Raw genomic sequence first — 17677 nt, 5'->3', positions numbered from 1 at the left:
TGTTCAGTAAATGCACTCAATACTTGATGGGAGCTCCTTTTGCATCAATTACTGCATCAATGTGGCGTGGCATGGAGGCGATCAGCCTATGGCACTGCTGAGGTGTTATGGAAGCCCAGGTTGCTTTGATAGCAGCCTTCAGCTCGTCTGCATTGTTGGGTCTGGTGTCTCTCATCTTCCTCTTGACAATACCTCATAGATTCTCTATGGGGTTAAGGTCAGGCGAGTTTGGTGGCCAATCAAGCACAGTGATGCTGCTGTTTGTAAACCAGGTACTGGTACTTTTGGCAGTGTGGACATGTGCCAAGTCCTGCTGGACAATGAAATTTCCATCTCCAAAAAGCTTGTCGGCACAGGGAAACATGAAGTGCTCTAAAATTTCCTGGTAGACAGCTGCACTGACTTTGGTCTTGATAAAACACAGTGGATCTATACCAACAGATGACATTGCTCCCAAAACCATCACTGATTGTGGAAACTTCATACTAGACCTCAAGCCGCCTGGATTGTGTGCCACTCCACTCTTCCTCCAGACTCTAGGACCTTGATTTCCAAATGAAAATTGGAACTCTGCGACCTTGTGGAGTGTGTCAATGACTGCCTTCTGGACATCTGTCAAGTCAGCAGTCTTTTCCATGATTGTGGAGCCTACTGAAACAGACTAAGGGACCTTTTGAAATGCTTAGGAAGCCTTTTCAGGTGTTTTTTGTTAATTATTTTAATTTACTGAGATAATGACTTTTGTGTTTTCATTGGCTGTAATCCATAATCATCAACATTAACAGAAATAAACACTTGAAATAGATCACTCTGTTTGTAATGACTCTATATGAGTTTCACTTTTTGCATTGAAGAACTGAAATAAATTAACTTTTTGATGATATTCTAATTTAGTGAGATGCACCTGTATATACAGTACAGTATATATACATATATACAGTGCTACTCACTATTATTGGCACCCCTTCATTTGTTTCATAGACTGTACAATATCTTCAGAAGTAAATGGAAACGTACCAAAGTTATATCTTCAGGATTTTTTAATTAGTGGTCCAAAGTAATATAACAATAAAGCATTGTTTTTCAACTTCCATGTTGCAATTTCAAAAGAAAAAAACAGAATAAACAGCATGTGCAGCAATAAAGGCACCCCTAATTAATACTTGGTTGCACACCCTTTTGCATTGCTCCAAATGTTTCTTGTAGCCATCAATAAGCTTCTTGCACTTCTCAGCTGGAATTTTCTCCCACTCTTCCTTTGCAATTTTCAAGCTCTTGAATGTTTGCAGGTTTTTTTCCCAATGGCCGATTTCAGCTCACCCCAAAGATTTTCAATGGGATTGAGGTCAGGACTTATTGCTGACCATTTTTAAACAGTCCATTTTTTCTTTTTCAACCATTCCTCTGTACTTTTGGATGTGTGTTTTGGATAATTGTCTTGCTGGAGGACCAATGATCTTCGACTCAAACCAAGATTTCTTACACAGGGTAGGACATTTCGCTCTAAAATCTCTTGATAATTCTCTGATTTCCTGATTCCTGTGATATGGTCAAAGCCTCCAGTACCAGATGCAGCAAAGCAACCCCACAGCAAAATGGATCCTCCACCCTGCTTAACTGTTGGTAAAGTGTTAATTTACTTATAAGCTTCATTGCTCTGTCTGTAAACAAACTGTTGCTTTGCATTGCCAAAAAGCTCTATTTTTGTTTCATTTGTCCACAGAACATTTTCACAGAAGGATTGTGGTTTGTCAAGGTACTCTTTGGCAAAGATCAGTCTTTCCTTTTTATGTCTTTTCTTCAGCAATAGTTTCTTCCTTGTCCTTTCCCCATAAAGCTATGCTTGGTTTAGTGTGCAGTGTATGGTACTTGTGAAACCATGACCCCAGACTGTTCCAGGTTGGCCTTCAGGTCTTTGCATGTTTGACGTGGTGTTTTTTCCACCATTCGCCCCAATCTTCGAAGACATCGCTTGTCAATTTTCCTCTTTCTCCCACATCCAGGGAGGTTCTTGATTGTTCTGTAGTAATGGGGAACGACGTAGCCTTCCTTTGGCACTGAAATAGTTAAAAGAGAATGTTCCCATAGTAAGATCTCTCTGAGCTGCTGTTAGGTCCAGTTAAGGGGTTAGCTGTGATGATCCAGCCAGTAGAGTAGAGGGGGAACTTAGTGCCATGATCAAGCATAAAGTGTGTATAAAGCTTGTCCCTGATATATTTCCTTGTGGGGCTGTAGTATTTTTAACCACAAGATGCCACTGTCGGGCGCAGCTGTTAGTGAGAGCCTGCTACCAGAATGACAGTGAGGAATTAACTGCCACAGGGAGCGGGGCATACTAGGTAACGTCTGGAGAATTTTCCAGAAAGTGTCAGTTGGAGTCCTGTCAGGGTTGTGACAGGAAGCCTTACTGACAGTCAGAGATATTGGCTGCTAGGGTAAACGGGAGCTCCCTACTCTCAGACAGTAGACCAACAGTGTAAATATCTCCTCACACAGGAGTCCCATTAGTCGACCGGAGAAACTCAACGGAGGTACTGAGGACCCGGGGCACGTCTAGTCTGCAGGTAGCAGAGGAAGATAGGACTCCAAGCTAAGCCGTGAGGGAGATATAAGATCTGGATACACTGTCGCTGGTGAGGAAACTTCTCTTCAGCTAGAGAATAGAGTTAGAGAGATGCTTCACCTAAAGAGGGCACCAGGGCTGAAGATGTTTCTAGCACCTGTATGGGAGATGAAAACCTGTTGGGCCTTATCCAATGTGCCTGACTGTAAATATTGTATATACTCCTCTCCCCCAAGTAAAATCCCAGTTATGGTTAAGAACTTCGTGTCCTCTAAATTTATTGCTGCCCTGGTCCCAGAAGAGAAATGCCTGGAAGCAGCCATAATTGGATGGTTTGAAATAAGTGAAGAATGTCACATACCCAGCCACACATCAGACGGAGGACACAAATTGTCTGTAGGGTGTCAAAGCGAGCAGGGGCTACAACTCGCCCATGACTACCTTGCTGGGGCACCTTACATTTGGCATAGTCAGCGCGATGCGAGCTCCTTCCATGAAGAAAACGGGGAAGAACCGACGCAGAACACTGAGGAGAAAGTGTTGGAAGACATGCAGCACAAGATGCGGCCAGAAGCATGGATTCTAAGATGGCGACAATGGCGGTAAAGTATAGGAGAAGAATGGGCCCAGCAGTAAAGATGCATCCCAGGATGGGACGTTCAGTAAAGAAGAGGGCGCGGCACAGAGCAAAGTCTGGCCCAGTGAGTATCAGCGTGAAGGTGAAGCTGCCGGGAGTGATTTGTGACGCGGCGGTCACTTTGGTAGCCCGGCCTAGAAAAAGGTGGGGTCGGATGCGCAGGATGCGCATCATTAGCAAGAGACCTGCGCCATTTGCTGTTCAGCGCATGAGGAGAAGGAAGATGGCAACCGGAGGATCAGACAGCGCCATGGAGGTTAGCAACGAGGAGGAAATCCTTGAGATCATTACCCCAGGGGCCGCAGTCACAGGCTACCCACCCGCGGACGCTGCCCCTGAGCCGACATCCTTACCACCAACGACCGTCCAGTGGTCCACTAGGCCTCAGCCCGAGGTATGCCTGCTCGTCCACGAGTTCAGAGTGTGGTGCTAGAGCGGGATGCTGGAAGACGTTCCCCCCTCGGCTGAGGGCAAAGAACATCCAGCGGGACCGAAGCAGCAGCCACAGCACAGCACAGCCACAGGAAGGTGAGCAGTGTGAACAACAACACCTGGAGGGGGCTGAAGGAGCTGGTCAGGGGACTTCTGGGGCCTCACAAGCTGGGGCCAGTCAAGTGGTGCACAGTTTCAGCGTAACCAGTTATGGTCCAACTCAAGTAGGCTGCGGTAGTGCTACATCTTCGGAAGAAGAACCCCGGTGTTATGATAGGCTACAAGCACTAAGGAAAGACAGGAGATCTGTCCCTACAATAGAACTAAGCTAGATCCCTACGATGTAACGGGGAACCTGATCCTGCGATCAGACCCGCTAAAGTCCTCAGCTAGTCTGAACGAAGACCTATAGATGTGAGGGAGGGATCCCTACAAGAACTAGGGACTGGGAGAAAGATGGACACCTCCTAGCAGAAATTGTAGCAGTAAAAAGACAAACACACAACATAGAACATAAAGGTCAAAAGACCTAGCTAAACTGACTGAGAAGGGTTACAAAGCACCTGGCTAGCTTAAGAGTAGAAATTACAATGAAGTCCAGCATGGCCAGAAGGGCGGAGCAGGATTAAATAGGCAAAAAGGTCATGTGACCAGCAAAATAGAAAAAAACTAACAGGAGAGTTCTAACAGTACCCCCTCCTCTAAGAGGATCCTCCGGATCCCCTAGGACCAGGCTTATTAGGAAACCTCTTGTGAAACACTCTGACAAGTCTGGAAGCAGAAACATCATCCGCCCTCACCCATGAGTTATCCTCGGGACCGAAACCCTTCCAACCGTCGAGATACTGCAAACTCCCCCTATACCATCTAGAATTAAGGATGCGGGAAATTTCATATTCCCCGTCCTCCACCACCGGAGGAACAGTGGCAGTGGTGTCTCTATCTGATACATCAGCTTTTTTCATTCTTGGTACCCGGGATGTAAGTAACGGAAAAATTAAACCGCGAAAAAAAAAGTGCCCACCTAGCCTGACGGGCATTCAAGCGCTTGGCAGCATCAAGATAGATCAGATTTTTATGATCAGTGAAAACCTGAATGGGAAATTCAGCACCTTAAAAGAGATGACGCCAGTGTTCAAATGCGAGTTTAATAGCCAGCAATTCTCGATTACCAATATCGTAATTAAGTTCAGTCTCAGAAATTTTTTTTGAAAAAAAGGCACAGGGATGTACTCCATCCTTGTTTTCCTGAGACAACACCGCACCGACCCCCACAGAAGAAGCGTCAACCTCAACCAAAAACGGCTTAGTCACATCAGGCTGCATAAGGATGGGAGCAGAGCTGAACCTCTCCTTTAGAAACACAAACGCTTCAATGGCCTCAGTAGTCCACTGAACCGTATTAGCACCTTTCCTGGTGAGATCGGTCAGTGGTTTAACAGTAATAGAAAAATTTTTAATGAATTTTCTGTAATAATTGGCGAAACCCAAAAACCTCTGTATCGATTTCAAACCAATAGGCCTAGGCCATTCCTGCACAGCTTGAACTTTCACCGGGTCCATCTCAAAGCCCTTGCTGGAGATAATGTAGCCCAAAAAACTAATTCTCTGTACAGCGAACTCACATTTCTCTAGTTTAGCAAAAAATCGAATTGTCAATTAATAACTGTAATACCTCACGTACGCTCCGCCAATGAGACTCCAGATCAGGCGAATAAATCAAAATGTCATCCAAATACACAACCACATTTTTGCCGATCAAAGGTCTAAAGATGTCATTAATAAGATTCGGAAAAAATGCTGGTGCATTGGTAAGACCAAAAGGCATAACCAGATTCTCAAAATGACCCACAGGAGTGTTAAAAGCTGCCTTCCATTCATCACCCTCCTTCATGCACAACAAATTGTATGCCCCCCGGAGATCAATTCCGTCTCAGCTGATGAGACACGATCAGGATCATCATACAACAACCCCAAAGCAGAAAAAAAACTATCCACTGATCTAAAGCACGGATCACTAGGTTGGAGAGAAAAGGCCCATCCCTGAGGTTCTTTGCGCAAAAGTGACATTATGAACCCTATGCGCTGTGATTCAACACCAGAGGATCTGGGTCTCAAACGAAAATACAATAAACAAGCATTTTAAAAGGAAAAAAAATCTTGTTGTTCACCAAAAAATAAATCAGGCAATCGTACCTTTGGCTCCACAAAATGCGCTCCAGAACAGCTACTCACGTGTTGTTGGAGCTCGGCCACCTCCAGAGGGAGTCCCTGCAGGCGTTGAGCCAAATCCTGAACCGACACCATGATGGAAACTGGAGGTCTTTCCTTAGAGATAATTTTGGGCTGGACTTACTGTTATGATAGGCTACAAGCACTAAGGAAAGACAGGAGATCTGTCCCTACAATAGAACTAAGCTAGATCCCTACGATGTAACGGAGAACCTGATCCTGCGATCAGACCCGCTAAAGTCCTCAACTAGTCTGAACGAAGACCTATAGATGTGAGGGAGGGATCCCTACAAGAACTAGGGACTGGGAGAAAGATGGACACCTCCTAGCAGAAATTGTAGCAGTAAAAAGACAAACACATAGAACATAAAGGTCAAAAGACCTAGCTAAACTGACTGAGAAGAGTTACAAAGCACCTGGCTAGCTTAAGAGTAGAAATTACAATGAAGTCTAGCATGGCCAGAAGGGCGGAGCAGGATTAAATAGGCAAAAAGGTCATGTGACCAGCAAAATAGAAAAAACCTAACAGGAGAGTTCTAACACCCGGCCCAGCAGATACCCTGATCAGCCCTGGAGGTGGAGGATACCAACATCATCTGCAGCATAGGCGGCCTTCATGAAGGAGCGGAGGGAGGCCCAAAAGGAGTGAACTCGCTGCAAGAAGGTCCATTGACCTTTTCATGTTCTTCAGTAGGGCCTGGGAATGTGGTCCTTTACCATGGGACTGCCCCATGTTCATTTAAAGTTAGAGGAATGTTCCCTAATTGTCCGTATGGCCTGAAGTTGTTTTATTTTCCCTGATGGAAGGAGGAGGGGGTCAGTTCCCCAAGACCCCCGAGTCTGGCTGGCCTAGACGAAAGAGGAAGGAGTGCCCTCAAGCCATCAAAGCCGAGTAGGCTGAATTTTTTTTTTCTTATTTTTAATTTTTGCTGCGCCTGTTGCGCCTTTTTCTGCTGGAATTTACAACACTGAGGCACACTAAAAAATAAACGCTAGGGCTGGGGTTGGGGTTGTGCTAATGTTAGGGTTGGGGTTTTTTTTTTTTCAAAAGTAAAAAAAAAGATGACGATATGGCAACTAGTGTTGAACGCAAGTGCTCGCTACTTGAGTTTGCATCGGGTGCTCGGGTATGCACTGAGTATCGCAGGTGCTCGAGTCTCCGCCCCATATGCTTCGCGGCCAAAAAAACCTCGCGGGGATTGCCTGCCATGCACGAGCGATCCCCACATGTTTTTTTGGGGGTGTCTAATAACCGTGAAACATGCGGGCGGGGACTCGAGCATTTCACTTGAGCACCCGTGATACATGGTGCATACCTGAGTACCCGATGCAAACTCAAGTAGCGAACACTTGCGCTCAAGAGTAATGACAACTTATTCAATATGATGACCTAATGTTATCAAATTCTGTGTCATACCTCTGGGTTCAAAATGTTCACTATACCTCTTAATAAAATCCTTGAGGGGTATAGTTTCCAAAATGGGGTCACTTGTGGGGGAGCTCCACTGTTTAGGCACATCAGGGGCTCTCCAAACGCGACATGGTGTCCGCTAACAAATTGAATGGAAAATCGGCTCAAATTGTTAGCGGAAACCATGTTGCGTTTGGAGAACCCCTGTGTGACTAAACATTAGAGCTCCCTCACAAGTGACCCCATTTTGGAAACTAGACCACCCAAGGCACCTATCTAGATGCATAGTGAGCACTTGGATCCCCCAGGTGCTTCACAAATTGATTCGTAAAAATGAAAAAGTGGTTTTTTTTCCACTTTTTCATTTTTACGAATCAATTTGTGAAGCACCTGGGAGTTCCAAGTACTCACTATGCATCTAGATAGGTGTCTTGGCAGGTCTAGTATCCAAAATGGGGTCACTTGTGGGGGAGCTCCAATGTTTAGGCACATCAGGGGCTCTCCAAATGCAACATGGCGTCCTTTCCTTCCGAGCCCTGCTGTGCACCCAAACAGTGTTTTTTCCCCACTTATGGGGTATCTGTGTGCCCAGGGGAAATTTCACAACAAATTTTGGGGTCCATTTTTTCTTGTTACCCCTGCGAAAAAAAAAAAAATGGGTCTAAAGTAACATTTTTGTGAAAAAAGTTAAATGTCCATTTTTTTTCTTCCACCTTCCAAAAATTCCTGTGAAGCACCTTAAGGGTTAATAAAGTTCTTGAATGTGGTTTTGAGCACCTTGAGGAGTGCAGTTTTTAGAATGGTGTCACTTTTGGGTATTTTCTGTCATAAAGACCTCTCAAAGTGACTTCAAATATGATGTGGTCCCTAAAAAAATGGTTTTGTAAATTTTGTTGGAAAAATGAGAAATCGCTGGTCAACTTTTAACCCTTATAACTTCCTAACAAAAAAAAATTTTGTTTCCAAAATTGTGCTCATGTAAAGTAGACATGTGGGAAATGTTATTTATTAACTATTTTGTGTGACATATCTCTCTGATTTAAGGGCATAAAAATTCAAATTTTGAAAATTGCTAAATTTTCAAAATTTTCGCCAAATTTCCCTTTTTTTCCCAAATAAACGCAAGAGATATCGAAGAAATTTTACCAAAATCATGAAGTACAATATGTCACGAAAAAACAGTCTCAGAATCAGGGGGATCCGTTGAAGCGTTCCAGAGTAATTACCTCATAAAGTGACAGTGGTCAGAATTGTAAAAATTGGCAAACCACCCTCGGGGGTAAAGGGGTTAAGCATGACAACAACAGATCAAAGTTTTGGAATGGGCCAGACGTGAATCAAATTGAAATTCTTTGGTTGACCTCAAGAGGGTGCTGTACACATGAGATGCCCTCGTAATCTGACAGAGTTGGAGCTACTACAAGGAATAGTGGGCAAAGATTGCCAATTCTAGATGTGCCATGTTGACAGACTCCTACATGAAGGACTGAATGCTGTCATTAATTCAAAAGGTACTTCAACAAAGTATAAGTATAAGGGTGGGCATATTTGTGCAACCCCATTATTGTAGTTCGTTATTTTTCCACCAGAAAAGATTTCAGTTCATTTTTCAATTGAATGGTACAGATTATGGATGACATTAAAGGTGTAAAAATTTTTGAAATGATTATTCTCGGTATTATTTTTTTTACTTGACTTAAAAATAGTATTTTAGTATTTTAGTAGGGTGTGTAGACTTTTACATTCACTCTGTCTATCTGATGTATATTATCTATAAGTTAAAAATCTATGTATCAATAAGATTAAAAATGTCTATCTATATAAAAGATGGCGTCAGAAAGGTTCTGGGATAGAACCGAAACATTGCCACATGGGCTAATAAAAATCCAACAATTTTTGCATAGTTTATTGGAGTGCTGCCTGTTTGTCATCTTTTCTATTTCTTTGAGGAGGCCTTGCAAACGAAGTAGAATTTTCTGGTGATGCTCCATTTGCAGTTTTTCTTTCTATTTTTCCAGAATTTCTGTATTGGTGCGCTGCCTCTATTTTTTATATTATTAGAGGAGTGGTTCTTACCTGGGAGGCTTAGCACCCTATTTTCCTCTTTTTTGCTGGTACTGCACTAATATTTTCAATTTTATTTATCTATCTATCCTATATCTAATTTATCAAATATTATCATATATCAGTTGAATATATACTGTGGGGAAAAAAAGATATTAGATACACTGCCAATTTTGCAATTTTTCCCACCTATAAAGTTCTAATTTGGTCTCATCTGACCACATGACCTTCTCCCATGCCTCCTCTGGATCATCCAGATGGTCATTGGTGAACTTCAAACGTGCTTGGACATGTGCTGGCGTGAGCAGGGGGACCTTGCATGCCCTGCAGGATTTTAATCCATGACGGCGTAGTGTGTTACTAACGGTAATGTTTGAGACTGTGGTCCCAGCTCTCTTCAGGTCATTGACCAGGTCAATGTAGATCTGGGCTGATTACTGACCTTTCTCAGAATCATCCTTACCCCACGAGGCGAGATCTAGCATGGGGCCCTGTGGTGCCCCTGAGGGTTCGACCGCCACAGGGATGCTGCGCTTCTCTAATGGAGTGTGGTGTTCCTCCTCTGAGGTAAGAACAGTGTGATGGTCAGGACCCCACCTCCACATCCAACACCACATTTCTACACCAGAGGGGGCTAGAATGCACTAGGTGCTGCCCTCCTGGTTGCAGGGAGACTGGGGAACCAAGAGCTAGGGGAACCATTTAGTGGGTGATGGTGGAGGACTCACATTTTAGTGACACTTAATAATTCATATTTAATACACAGACATCTTGGTTAGTGGTCCTTGTTAGAATCCTCTGGTATTGTGATCCCCCACGCTGAACTCGGATCCTGTGTGGACCTGCAGCGGAGAGAGACACGGCCTCGTACCCTAGCCTTGGGTCGAGAGGCAGGTTGCAGATATTGAATGTCTCTGCCCGGTCAAGGACTATGATCAAGAAGGCCCGGCGCTTAAGAGTGTAGCTCCATAGCAAATGGATCCCAGGGAGGAAGCAGACAGAGCGGTATATGCCACCTGTCCTCGCCACGTGATATACTCAGAGGGAGTCCGGCTGCAAGAGGGGTACCGGCCCCCGACACCCGACGTTGCTACTCTATGTCGTGGTCGGGAAAGCCCGGTTAGGCCCTGAGGATCCCACCGGGTATCGGAAAGAGCGGAGCTGCCACCCGTGCCCTTTTTCTGAGAGAAGTTCAGAGGGAGACCCGGCCTATCTACACACACACAGACAGGAAAGCACCCGGTCTGAAGTCTAGGAACACTCTGGTGCGGGGTCCTGATTGAACACTGGACTTACTCGGAGGTTGTCGGACCCCCTTCGTCTCTGGTGACCGCAGAACTCCGCGAGGAGCAGGGAGTCGCCTTCCTACTGCCATCTCTTATGTGAGTAAAGCCTTGGAAGTTCACCCCTATGGCCTCCGGACTCTTTATTCTGCACTACACCGCATTATGCAGCACCAGACCTCCTAGACTACTACCCCCTCCGTCCTGTCCCTCTGCCCTGAGGCCCTGCTCCGCCTGTGGGGAGTAGTAAGAACGCCGGCTGCACTAACACCAGGCCTCAGCGGACTGCGGCAGCGCTGGTGGCATTCACCAGGTGCCACAGGTGGCGTAGTCGTAAATCAGCCACTCAACCCGGATAAGCCCATACCATCCTTTTTAATGTGACGGCCCTGGGCACGGAGCGGGTCCGGGCCACGGCTGCACCCCATCTCTCCACCACGGGACCCGACTCTGAGTCCCCCATCTCCCAGGGTAAATGAAAGGGCTTCCGAGAAGAGGCGTCACAGCCCCAGACAGAGGAAGATTGACAGTCATCTTGTGTTTCTTCCATTTTCGAATAATTGCACCGTTGTTGCCTTCTCAGCAAGCTGCTAGCCTATATCCTGTAGCCCATCTCAGCCTTGTGTAGGTCTACAATTTTTTGTCCCTGGTGTTCTTAGACAGCTCTTTGGTCTTGGCCATGGTGGAGAGGTTGGAGTGCGATTGATTGTGTGGACAGGTGTCTTTTATACAGGTAAGGAGTTCAAACAGGTGCAATTAATAAAGGTAATGAGTGCAGGGTAGGAGGGCTTCTTAAAGAAAAACTAACAGAATTCTTGCTGGTTGGTAGGTGATTAAATACTTATTTCATGCAAAGAGATACAAATTAATTATGTGAAAATCATACAATGTGATTTTCTGTTTTTTTATTTTTAGATTCTGTCTCTCACAGTTGAAGTGTACCTATGATAAAAATTACAGACCTCTCCATTTTTTGTAGGTGGGAAAACTTGCAATCGGCAGTGGATCAAATACTTATTTTTCCCACTGTATCTTATCCATGTATCTATCTGTTTATATCTATTGAATATCTATTATCTATCCATTTACCTATGAATTATCTACCTCTTTCTATCTCTCTATACCTAGTGATCTCTGTATATCTAATATCTAAAAAACTTCAGCTCTCCTCCAATAAGAGAAAAAAATCAGGTTCCTTTATTAGTGCATATGCAATAACAACAATTCAGTTCTTCTTGGAACCTTCTGATCGCTTGAGAAAGGTTCAAGGAGGAACTGAAACGTTGCTATTGCATATGCACTAATAAAGGAACCTGATTTTTTTCTCTTATTGGAGGAGTGCTGCCATTTTTTGGCCTTCATTTATTATAGATCTGGTTGAAGTCAGATTTGGATTTGCACCCTTAGATTGTGATGGTGCTGCTCCTATTTTTCTCTATCATCTATCTATCTATCTATCTATCTATCTATCTATCTATCATCTATTTTGCCACTGAATATCTATCTTTCCACAGTGTCTATCTATCATTTATGTATCTATTAATCTATTTTACTCCTATTTATCTAACTCTTTATCTGTCATCTATCTATCTCTCTATCTTTCTGTTTATACCTTGCTATATATCTCTATTGAATATCTATGTTATATATATTTTTCCTATCAATCATTCTATCTAGCTATCAAATTCAAAGAAGCTTTATTGACCAAATACACATTAGTTTTGCCAAAGCAAGTATGCAGTAGGTAATAGGGACTATAGGAACAATGGATGGGGGGCACAGCACATCCATGGTGGGAGCTATAGAAGTCCATATCTATCTATCTATCTATCTATCTATCTATCTATCTATCTATCTATCTATCTATCTATCTATCTATCTAGCTAAGATATCTATGTATCTATCCAATATCTTTCTACCCCATCTATCTCCACTATATACCTTTGTAGCCCTTTATCTATCTATCCCTCTTTCTATCTATTTACCTATCTCTTTCGCTGTCATCTATCTACGCTCTCCTTCTATCATTCTATTTTTTTCTCTATTTCATATCTATCTGTCTATCCATATATATCTCTCTCTATCATCTATTTATTCGTATCTATCTATCTATCTCTATCCCTCTCTTTATCTATCTATCTATCTAATATATATTTATCTATCTCATCTATCTGTCTCTCTCCTTCTTTCTATCTCTCCTGCTCTCTATCTTCTATCTCATATCTATCTACCTCTCTCTATCATCTCTCTCTAGCTCATATCTATCTTTCTAGCCATATATAATCTATTATCTATCTATTCTACCTATCCATCTCATCTATCTCTCTCCCTCTATCATCTCTCTCGATCTCATCTTTCTCTACCCATCTCATCTATCTATCTCATTATCTGTCTACCTATCATCTATCTATCTACCTATCTATCATCTATCTATCCATCTCATCTATCTATCATCTATATATCTATCCATCTCATCTATCTTTCTCTCCCTCTCTCTCTCTACCCATCTCATCTATCTATCTATCTTTCTTTCTATCTATCTATCTATCTATCATCTATTTATCCATCTTACTATCTATCTCATTATCTATCTATCTATCTATCTATCCATCCATCTCACCTATCTTTCTCTCCCTCTCTCTACCCATATCATCTATCTATCTTACTATCTATCTATCTATCTATCTATCTATCTATCTATCTATATATCTATCTATCTATCTATCTTACTATCTATCTATCTATCTATCTATCTATCTATCTATCTATCTATCCATCTCATCTATCTTTCTCTCCCTCTCTCTCTCTCTACCCATCTCATCTATTTATCTATCTATCTATCTATTATCTATATATCTATCTATCTACCTATCATCTATCTATCTACCTATCTATTATCTATCTATCTATCTATCTATTTATCTATCTATCATCTATCTATCTATCTATCCATCTCATCTATCTTTCTCTCCCTCTCTCTCTCTCTACCCATCTCATCTATTTATCTATCTATCTATCTATCTATCTATCTATTATCTATCTATCTATCTATCTATCTATCTACCTATCATCTATCTATCTACCTATCTATTATCTATCTATCTATCTATCTATTTATCTATCTATCATCTATCTATCTATCTATCTATCCATCTATCTCTCTGTCTTACTATCTATCTATCTATCATCTATTTATCCATCTTACTATCTATCTCATTATCTATCTATCTATCTATCTATCTATCTATCTATCTATCTATCATCTATCTTTCCATCTCATCTATCTTTCTCTCCCTCTCTGCTCTCTTCCTCCCCTATACACAGCAGTCCCCCCCGGCTTCCCCAGCACCCGGGCTCGGTCCATGCCCTGCATGTCTGCCTGCTCTGTGTATTGATCGCCCCCGGATGACGGAGCCGCTGCTGCCGGTGGCTGAGGAGCCGGCGCTGTCCGTGGTGCCGCAGCAGAGCCTGGGAAGACCCCGCCTCGGTCTGCAGACGGACAGCGCCAGGCGTCGTGTGCGCCCCTCCTCTCAGTGTCAGTCCCCTCCTTCACTCCTGGAGATAGGAGCACAAGCTTGGAGCCGCTGAAAAGGCAGAGCTCTCCCTCTGTACCCTAAGACCTGGGCAATTTTTCCTTGACAAGAGCCATTGCAGCCATAAGGGATAAGCCTGCAGGTAACGTGCTGCGCCGCTGCCGTCCTCGCCCTGTGCGGGGGGCTGTCTGTGGAGGAGATGCTGGGAGCTGCTCGGGTGGGTGCGCACGGCATATTGAGCAGGTACCGCTGCTGCTGCTGCTGGGGAGGTGATGGAGCAGAGGTGGCAACTTGTCTGCGGTAATGTCTTATTACCTGCTGGGAGATGGAGCAGAGTCTCCTTATTCTGGATTCTGCTGTCTTCGTAATGTCTATGCGACGGAATAATGAAAAAAAAAGATGGGAGGGGTGGGTGGATTAGGCTGATCTGGGATGTTGCACCCCTAGTGCTATATGTCAGCTGCATTATTTCCCTGCTCCCCATTATAGAGGTGGAGGGGGTGCAGGAGCAGCCCTGGATTTCTAGGGGAAGCAGACCGATCCAGAAAATCAATCATTTCAAGCAGGGATGGATGAAGAACAAGAAATATGATGATGAAATGAGAGGAAAGATTTATGGGATGATGCTGTGCCTGCCAGAGCCCTGGGGTATGGTGGGCATCATTCCCACCCTGTGGTTTCTTGGGATGGGGGGGGGGGGTCTTCTGAAGCTCCCAGAGAAGTCAGCATACCCCCTTGAAAAATTGTAGATGTCATGAATGTCCATGACAGGTGTGACTTCTGATCTCAGCCCATCGGTGGTGGGAATGTGACAGGTCAACTTAACATGCTATTATGTTCCTGTGAGATAAAGCCCCGGTTATTGCAAAAACACCAGAGACTAACGAGATTGGTATTATAACGAGGCAATGGTAGAGTAACTCACCTCTACACATCCATAGGTTTAATCATGGCATCGCATAAAATACAACACGTTGTGCCGTTTTCTTCCGATCACCCGTCTTATTCTCGCTCCTTGTAATCCCCCCCTAATTTAAGGTTTGATTGATGTCGCTAGATTTTTTTTCGCCACAAAAAAAAAAAAAAAGGGGTGTTTTGCTTGCAGACATAATCACCGAGTGGATTTACTGTAGAGCTGTCTCTGTATTAGAAGGAGAATGCCTGGTGGTGGTGCCACCTCAGTGCATTAATGCAGGAACTTTGCCCATTGGCATTTTTTTTTTCTAAATGTGGCGGTTTAGGGATCACCTTGTTCTGGTCATTTGTGGTTAAAGCTCGAAATGGCAGCTCGATGCAGTGCAATAAATTATAGATGGTTTCTGCTTGTAAAGAAAAAAAAAGGTGTTAATTAGACATTGAGCTGCCATGTCTAGGCTATAAATTAAGGCTTGAAACGGTGGGATTTTATGTACATCGACGACCTTCTTCTTGACCATCGCTGGTCTTGTTCCTGCTTTGACTGATTTAAGGAAGGAAGAAAAAAAAATACTCCCCCCCCCCCCCCAAAAAAAAACATTAAAACATTATTTTAAATAAAACCAAAGTGACAGATGTGTTATCGGTGGCTGTTCTCTGAATAACATGTGGATTTCTGCTTAAATCCTGGAGCTCACAAGTGAGAGATGTAACAGCTGTACTGATGATCATGAAGGGTTTATGCCGTCTAAAGAGTGCAGTGTCCCCTTAATAAGGAGTAAATGATTTTATGTGGGGGGTGGGATTAACCCTTTAGCAAGGCGAAGGGCCCTGTGAGCTCTGAAATTTGTGTGGGATGGTGGGGAAGCTAAGAGTACATGAGACAAAATTGGATTTTTTATTTGCAGTTGTAGCGATCATGGGTAATACTAAGGGGAGAAAAGAGGCGAGGGAGCCGAGGAAATAATGCCTGATATGGTGATTATTACATCTATTCAGTATTCATTCACATCCTGCCTCACCTTGTGAAAATTAAATGCTAGCGTCTTAGCTTGCAAGTACCTGCTAAGATAGGGCTCTCCCTCATCTTGTTTCCAAACACAGTGGAAGCGGCTGATAGCTTTGTATGGATTTTATTCTTCATAGGGTATAAGATATAGATAAAAAGTAATAGCTTTAATGTGGTAGGATGTTCTTGTTTTGTTACAATGTATCACATGTATCCGACGATTATTTACAATGTAAATATTTACCATATTCGAATTGTTTTCAGATTGATGGGTTGGATTAACTCACTTATGACTGGGATCGCGTTGTTGTTGTGGAAAGGAAAGAAGAAGAATTCTTAAGATTTTCTTGTCGATTCCTTGAACATCATTTCTGCCTGACTGGGAGAGAAGGATCTTGGAACGTTATGAGTGATGATTCATGTCCTCTTTTGTAGTGTCATGGCATCTTGTCCATGATCTACACTTAGCATGGGATTTAAGTGACAGATGAAAAGAAGAGTGTATGCTTAGCTCTTGGTAATATAGGAAGAGATTATTTTTTTTTTTCAATTCGGAGGCTGGACTTTTACCGAAATACTGTTGAGAAAGAATTGGGATCCATCATGCATATTACAATGAATCATTAGAATTAAAAAGCATTTCATTTTAGGTTAATTATCAAGCATAGTTGTTTGGTCTATCCCACTGTTGACTGACCACAGGTAGCCTGCTCAGATAAGAAAAAAAAAGAAAGGACCATAATATTTTGGATAGTTACCACAAAAAAAGGCAATCTGGAAGATCTACGCAATTTAAAGGACCCTGAAGACATTAAGTCATTAAAGATGGCTAGTGTTCTTAAACAAGGGGTCCTAATAATGTGGATGATCCTTATTCTTGGATGCATGGTAGATATTGGTTGTGGTCTGGAATTTCCCGGAACAGAAGGCCAGTGGACTCGCTTCCCCAAGTGGAATGCATGTTGTGAAAGCGAAATGAGTTTTAACATGAAGACCAAAAAATCAAGTGGACTTGTTATCTACTTTGACGATGAGGGTTTTTGTGACTTTTTGGAACTCATTCTCTATGAAGGCAGGTTGAAGTTGAGTTTTTCCATTTTTTGTGCTGAACCAGCTTCTCTTCTGACAGACCTGGCTGTCAATGACAGCAATTGGCATTCGGTAGTAATTAAGAGAAATTTTAAGAACACCACATTAATTTTAGACAAGGAGAGCAAATGGGTAGAAGTAAAGTCAAAACGGAGAGACATGACGGTGTTCAGTAGCCTCTTTATAGGCGGGATCCCTCCAGAGCTAAGATCTTCTACTTTAAAACTAACCTTTCCAGCAGTGAAAGACCATAGTCCCTTTGAGGGCTGGATGAGGGATGTCCGGGTCAATTTTTCCGATTCATCTCCTGTATCAAGCCACCTTGTCACTGTGGAGGACACTACAAACCCATGCGACAAAGAACAAGTGTGTCTGAATGGAGGAATTTGCTCAGTCGTCGACAAAGAAGCCATGTGTGATTGCTCCAAGACTGGTTTCCAAGGCAAAGACTGCAGTGAAGGTAAGAATACATTCCCTCTGGTCCTAATTGTTCAGTCATATAATCTGTG

The 17677-nt window shown here is 43.1% G+C and overlaps 1 protein-coding gene and 1 long non-coding RNA gene across 16 annotated transcripts in view; one reads left to right on the top strand and one right to left on the bottom strand.

Moving 5' to 3' along the window:
• LOC141257515 (uncharacterized) overlaps positions 1-15430 on the bottom strand; it is a 28679-nt gene extending 13249 nt beyond the window's left edge. Inside the window, exon 1 of one of the 2 annotated variants that reach the window (XR_012318077.1) lies at positions 15081-15430. This is a non-coding gene — a long non-coding RNA (uncharacterized lncRNA). Of the gene's footprint in view, positions 1-14470; positions 14543-15080 lie in introns of those variants that run through there. The other variant, XR_012318078.1, reaches the window with a different exon arrangement.
• NRXN1 (neurexin 1) overlaps positions 14124-17677 on the top strand; it is a 1901072-nt gene continuing 1897518 nt past the window's right edge. For 5 of the 14 annotated variants that reach the window (XM_073672112.1, XM_073672111.1, XM_073672108.1 and 2 more), the window contains exons 1-2: positions 14126-14297; positions 16344-17628. In XM_073672112.1, the coding sequence (XP_073528213.1) occupies positions 16905-17628 (724 nt within the window). In that variant the 5' untranslated portion in view covers positions 14126-14297; positions 16344-16904. Of the gene's footprint in view, positions 14298-14374; positions 14399-14624; positions 14804-15921; positions 16049-16343; positions 17629-17677 lie in introns of those variants that run through there. The other 9 variants (XM_073672113.1, XM_073672109.1, XM_073672106.1 and 6 more) reach the window with 6 other exon arrangements.

The sequence above is a fragment of the Phyllobates terribilis genome, unplaced genomic scaffold, assembly GCF_046119375.1.
Source record: "Phyllobates terribilis strain yellow unplaced genomic scaffold, ASM4611937v1 Scaffold_3__8_contigs__length_932513732, whole genome shotgun sequence".
In the NCBI taxonomy this organism is placed as follows: Eukaryota; Metazoa; Chordata; class Amphibia; order Anura; family Dendrobatidae; genus Phyllobates; species Phyllobates terribilis.
Note: the sequence above shows the minus strand (reverse complement) of the source record. Positions and strands in the feature narration are given on the sequence as shown.